Raw genomic sequence first — 7120 nt, forward strand, 5'->3', positions numbered from 1 at the left:
TTCTGGACCACAGCAGGTTAAAACCCTGCTTGAGCACTTTTTTGGCAAGCTCTATGGTATGTCTTCCTTTAGCCACATCGTCCTGATGCTCTGCAAGGCAGCAGGCGAGCATTCGTGTCATTGCTCCAATGTATCTTGTAATTGCTCCCGGCAACGGGAACAATTACAAGATACGTCGGAGTAATGACACGAATGCTCGAACTTCCTACACTTCCTGTGTTAAAGAAATTTGACAATCCAACTAATCAACAAGACATCTCATTCAGAAGTTAGTGGTGCTGAGATTGCCTTGCTTCACAATACAAATCATTGATAATGTTGCTATTTAGCCTAAATTACATTTCAATGTGTGTGCAGGAAATATACTATTTCCATTTTTTGGTATGTGCCACAATTCAATTTAAATCAAATTAATTTATAAAAATTGTGTTAATTAACATTCACATAGTATAAATGGCATTCGAGAATTTGTATTTAAATATGCTTAAGTTAAATTAAATGGCAAATTTTATTAATATAATATTATATGTTATAATATTAATACTATGCCAGGTAACCAGTTAATTAAAACTCTGAACTTTACACCAAAACTGAAACTAAAATTTAAAAATAAAGTTAAAATTAATTAATTTAAATTGAAATTGAAATAAAATCAATTGAAGTATAATATTTTGTAAAGTGTGGATAAAGTACATGTTGTCTGTTGATTGATTTGGTTATATTTTATGCAGGCAGTCAGAGTTGAGTCTCCATTTATAGCACTTCTTTGTGAAGTGTTGGTTTCAATTTCAGTTGGTGGTGACAGATTTTGTTTTTCATATACATAGAATAAATTTAGATGTAGATATACATAAAATAATAATAATATTGCCTTTATAGGCATTTTTATGCATGAAAAACAGCTAGAAAGGTTTAAAAAAAAAAGTTTTGTTTTGGGGGTTAGAATGGATTAATCCATTTTATATTGTTTCTTATGGAAAAATTTGTTTTGGTTTTAGAAGATATTGGTTTTCAAACAACTTTTAGGAAGTTCAAAACCTGAGGTTTGACTGTATTTTAAAATTGATTAAAAATTACACACAGTCCTCAACTTCAGACAACTTTCACTTTTTTATGTAATATTTTGAAATTCCTAATTTGCTTTTTATGTGCCAAATTTGGACTTTTGTACATACTTAGTCAACATGCAAATGCAGGTATCATACATTGGTGCTTTCTGCTAGTTTTGTGAAAATTGGTTATTATTATCTGTTTTCTTTTAATCAATTCTTTTAACATTTTAAATAATAGTTGATGCTTGTAACATATTCACTATTAAAAAAACTGAAGTGTTTCTATCGTAATGAAAGATTTTGTAATGCTTCTTTTTAATTTTTTGGAAACTGAGTTGTCTTTGTAACATGTAACTTCATTGTTCAACTTTTGGACATTTGAATTTCATATATACTAATTATTTCTTAATAGCTTTGAAATTCTAGAGAAAAAGATTTGAAGTTGCAACACTTACACACCAGAAGGATAAGTTAAAAGTTATGCCATCAATGAGTTTCGAGCATAAATTGTCCTCTATTCCGGTGATCCTTTTGTGGCACACTGGTATGCCAAGAGAGGATCGTAGGTGCACTGCAAAAATTTTTGAAGGTTATTAAATAAATTATTTTTAAAAGAAGCCCAAAGAACAATAAGTGTGCATGTCAAAATTAAAACCTCTTTAAATTGATTATACAAGTTTTTAATGTTATAACACATGTTATAATAAACATGCATAATATAGTAAAAAATTTATATTCATGAGCAAAATTATATGTGCATAACATCAGGTTATTTCATTTAAAATGAAACTTTCTTTAAACCAAAAATGTATCTATAGTTGTCCATATTTAGTTCAAATTATTTTAACTTAGAAATATAAGAACATTGGACAAGTTTTTAAAGACAATTATCATGCCACTTTTAAATGCAAATCAATATTTAATGTTAATTGCTTCTCTTATGCAAATGAAAATTATTATTTTAAATAACTATTGTTGTAACCTGCTGCTGTTTTAAGGAACAACAATACTGTTTTATTTAATTTACAAAAAACATAGACAAAAAAAAAATTAGGTTAAATGGCAAGTAATATGGCTATAGAATGTTTACAAACAAGTTTAAATCATGTGATGTTTTTCTGCAGGAATTTAATTATAGGTTCAAGTGTGCTGTGAGATAAAAAAAAAAAAAGTTGGAAAACACTGCTCTATGCCAATGATTGACAAACTTTTTGAATTGTGCACCTTGTTATCAGTAAAGAAAAATAACAAATATTCTGTATAGAGATATCATATGAAAATTTTAGATCTTTAAATATAAAGTTAATATATATGCATCTAAATATTAGAAAAGTTTATTCAATCATCCTATTTATTATTTTAAGATTATGAACTCTTTTTATTTTTAAAAACAATATCAACTGATTGCAAATTTTCTCTTGCGTCTCTGAAATTTTTTAATGTTCCTCAACTCTGGTGACCACTGCTCTACACATATGGATTTAGAATTTAATAAATAATCATATACTTTATATTTCAGCACACAAAATATAATCTGCATAATTATATAATAATTCAGAGTTTAATATATACCAAGTAGACAATTTGTGCCTGTAATTTGAATGACATAATTAATAATGTATTACATTTGACATTGAGGATTTTGTAAAAAATGACTTTCGTTTGATAAAAACTCTCCACTTCAAACCAGTCTTCTGTAGGCATATTAAAATTATTGCAAAATGGTGACATTTTATTTCTAGTGCCAATTTATTTGTGATTAATGTGTAATTGGTTTATGAATAATTCAGTTTTGTAGTCCAACAGTTTTAATATAGTAGAATTTAGTTTTTTAAAAAGTGAAAATAAAATAAAATTTAAATGAGAAGAATCAAGAAATTTAAATCATTCATGGAGTTAAAAACATTTAGCAATGAGCTAAAAATGTTATATAGAAATAAGTAAAACTATTAAATAAGTTTTTCTTATTTTAAATGGTATTTTTATGGAGTTTTTAACACTATGGGGAAAGAGTTTATAAATTACAGTATAATAATTTAATACTACATTAAAGTTGCATAATAATAATAATAATAATGTAATTGCATGGTTACAATATTTAGAACTTATGTATAGAACCTAATTTTAAATGCACTGTGAGAAAAATGTGTATTTTAGTTTAGGTAAGTTAAATATCTACTGAAGAGGAGGAAAAATTTCCTAAATAATGCATTTTAAACTTTACTTATTCATTAACCTTGTTGAAAATAATTAATTGATAAGAAATATAGCATTAGGAAATGGAAATTTATTGAACAAGATTTATATTATCCAAACAGAGTCCATGTTTTAGTAAGATGATTCTTTTTTACTAAAATTCAATACATAAAGAAAAACTATCATTTTCAAGTACATATACTCATCATCAAGAATTTAAACTAAATTGAATCATACAAAAATGAATTGTTATAATAACAACTTAATTAAAGTATATGAAAAGTACCATACATTTACATGTTTTATTTTATAATTATCATCATAAATATTATCAAAATATTTCAACAAAAAGCAAAATGAACAATCTTATTGTAAAGAGGTCATATATTTATGGATGTGATGTTATTCTCCGTTAAATATTTACAAACATTTATACGACACACAATGTCTAAAAAAATACCCAGATAATTAAATTTAAAAAAGAATGTATGAATAACTTCATTTCTAGGAAACTTTTTATTCCTTTATTTTCAGAAACATTTTCTATTGTTAGACACTAAAGAGTTGCATAAGTCTTTATTTAATCTATAATAATGGAAATTGTGTCAGAAAACAGTTATAAAGACCAAAAACTTTGATTTCTAGAATAAAATTAGATTTGTATATTACATACATATGCTTTGAAGAATTTGTTTTAACATTCAGATATATTTTGTAAGTTTAATTTAGTATTTAATCACTAATTGAATTTATAGCAACAAATTAAAAAGTTATTACTAATTATAATGGTTAGATGATCTTTATTGAATTAAATAATGAAATAAATTTTATATAAATTAATGTAATTTGCATTTTCAGTCATTTTCAAGTAAGAAGTTATTATCTATAATTATACTTTTTTGAAACTTAGGTTCTAATACATTTTCTAATTTAGCTAATTTTAATTTCAAACCATAAACAGTAAAAATTTATTTAATTTTTTTAATTATTACAGTTTAGTCATAAGTAGCTAATGTAAAATTAATATATTTAACATCTGATTATTTTTAGTTTTAATCTTACCAATTTTTGTATATTTTATTTATTTATTTGAGATATTTTCTGTTTCAGCCTTGTGTAGATGATGATGGAAACAAAGAAACTTACAATACATCTGTTACGGATAAACAGTCGGAAAACAAGCAGTATTCAGTCCTAACATTTGAAAATAGTGCCTTGTCAGATAATATAGCTACCAGTGATGCAACAGAAGATAATTATTCTGATTATACTGCTGTAAAGAGGATAAGATTGAATAATGAAGATGAACAAAATGCATTTCCTCAGTCTAATGAACCAGTTTGTGAAGAAGAAGAAAAATGTAAAGCGTATCCTGTTGGAATATTTAGTAACACAGCTACTCAAAAACTAACAGTACAAGATTTATTGAAATATAATCATGAATTAAGTATTAAAGATAATACTGATACAGAGAATGATGATGATGATCCAATTGCTGTAGAAGATTTAGATTATTTATTTACATCACCAAGAAAAAAAGGTGCTCAGTATCCTCCAGAATTCAAAGAAAGAGTTGTAAAGTTTGCTTCAAAAACCAACTATAAAAAAGCAGCCAGAAAATTTGGGGTACATCATGCAACAGTTTCAGTATGGTGCAAAGAAAAAGAGAGGGAGAAATTAGCTACATCAGCCACAAAAGATCCAGAAGGTAATGGTAAGTCAGCAGAGGAAAAATTTTTAGTCTGGATTCGTGCGTGTAATGAAGCAAGTGTTAATATTAAGCATACTGATGTGAGAGAAAAAGTCAAAGAAATAATTGATTCTGTTGGTGAAAATGAAGTTGAAAGAACTTGCAAGTGGTTCTATTTATGGTATAAAACTAAAATTTTACGTGAAGGTTGTATAGAATATGGATTAGCAGATCTGATTTATCCTCCATCTTGGAAAATTGAAGTGCTTAAAGTTGCCCAACGTCAGAGTTGTAATTCTGCTGCTAACTGTTTTTTTATATGTCGTAAACAAGTAGTTGAATGGATGAAAAACATTGATCGACTTCAAAAACTTGCAGAAAATGGACATACTAAAACTGGGTCTGGGAGAAATGCATTATCAGCAGATGCAGATAGAGAGATTTGGGAATGGTATGAATCATGTAAAGCTCGAGGTTGTACACCAAAGTCCAGGGAAATTAGGATAAAAGCAGTGGAAATTTTTAGAAAACATGGCCATTATGGTGCCAAGGGAAGTGCTGGTTGGTATAAAAGATGGCGTAAGCGGTTTGGAGTTCCAGTACAGTCTCAATTAGAAACTGAAGGTGATAATCACAAAGTTGCCTCAGAAGGAGTTTAATAGAGAGGGGAAATAATCTTGTTTGGTTTATATTTTTATCTCAGTGAAAAACCATGGTTTGAATATTCAGTCTATATGGTTGTCCCAGTGAACAATATAGTGATCTGAATGAGAAAAATTTAGTCTGCGTATCAACCAAGTTACAGGGTTTTATATTGTGTTTGTGCTGCTTTTTTGTGGTAAAATGGCCAGTAGAGCCAAATTTATGCAATGTAGCCAGCAAATATAATAAGAAAGACAAAGTATATGTAATAGTGAGGCCTTTGCATTTGTTACATTCCAAATTACGCACTAATTCATCTGTGAATTCATCCATGCCATACTTTCCATAGGTTCAACATTATCATTTAGAATCACCACTGTAAAAAACATTAGAATTTCAACAACGACAGAATGAAGCAGATAGAAAAATGAATATTCAATTTCAAAGTCGTATTATTTGATAATACCTTTGTCTAACAAATGATGATTTCTATACAAGTGGAAGTTATATTAATCTGCATAATAAGATAAGTTTTAATAGAACGAGAAATTTTTGCATGTCAGATATATATTAAAAAAATGCAGTTATTCTACAAAAGTAAGTTTTTAGCCCAATGAAAAAAAAATATATATATAAATAAATAAATATAAATAAATAAAAAAAAAAATATATATATATATATATTAGAAATGTATTCATTGTGAAGCTTTATAAATTAACTGTCATTTTTAGACTGCATCTCCTGTTTGTCTTGAAAAGGCAATCAAGAGTATAAGAAACAAAGGTCACAGTGATGAGAACACTGATTAGGCCATGTCCAAGCCAAATTGTAATTCCTGTCACACCAATAATGTACTGCCATAAAAATCCCATACATCGATGGCTAGTGAAGTCTAAAATCATTCCATCCTCGTGTGTTCTTACTGTAATCTTTCTGATGAACAGAAAGATATTCTGTTTAGTGTTTTGTCCTGTTTTATATATTAGAATATATTTAAGACAAAAATTTTTGTACTCTTGTCTATAAGATTGTTTTATGTGTAGTTATAATTTTTGAATTTGAAATTTTTTTAATGAGTTAAAGTAGTTAAAATAGCGATACCTCAAGTTTTATTTCCAGACGTTAGTATTTAGTCAGAGTGTTTTATTAGCACATGCTGGAAATGCCTATTGATTTCATGGAAGAAGCAAAATGATTTAAGATATTAATTTTATATCTTTCTGTTTATATCTATAAGATTCATAGATATTAAGTTACCATTTTGTAGTAAGCATTTTTATTTATACATCTTATAAAAGTATTTTTTATTAAATGTTGATAAATTAATGAGTAAGTCTTTTTTAATTTAATAAATCATTTAAAATTGGTCATTATAAAAAAAATTATAAATTGTAATTCATAGTTTGATTTTTTTTCTTTTTTTAGTTTTAAAATAACAAGCATGAATTTTGATAAATACAATTTATACAGAAGCATAATTGAAATATCTTTTTTATTTTTACATTTGCTACTTTTTTACTCAATTATAAATTTGTTTTT

At 26.7% G+C, this 7120-nt stretch overlaps 1 protein-coding gene across 3 annotated transcripts in view; it reads left to right on the plus strand.

Moving 5' to 3' along the window:
* The window catches only part of LOC136971177 (uncharacterized), a 100005-nt gene extending 93112 nt beyond the window's left edge, over positions 1 to 6893 (plus strand). For all 3 annotated transcript variants that reach the window (XM_067265653.1, XM_067265651.1, XM_067265652.1), the window contains exon 9: positions 4359 to 6893. In XM_067265653.1, coding sequence (XP_067121754.1) covers positions 4359 to 5597 — 1239 coding nt within the window. In that variant the 3' untranslated portion in view covers positions 5598 to 6893. The remainder of the gene's footprint in view (positions 1 to 4358) is intronic.
* The last annotated feature ends 227 nt before the right edge of the window (positions 6894 to 7120 follow it).

The sequence above is a fragment of the Centruroides vittatus genome, unplaced genomic scaffold, assembly GCF_030686945.1.
Source record: "Centruroides vittatus isolate TY-2023 unplaced genomic scaffold, ASM3068694v2 contig_2349, whole genome shotgun sequence".
NCBI lineage: Eukaryota > Metazoa > Arthropoda > Arachnida > Scorpiones > Buthidae > Centruroides > Centruroides vittatus.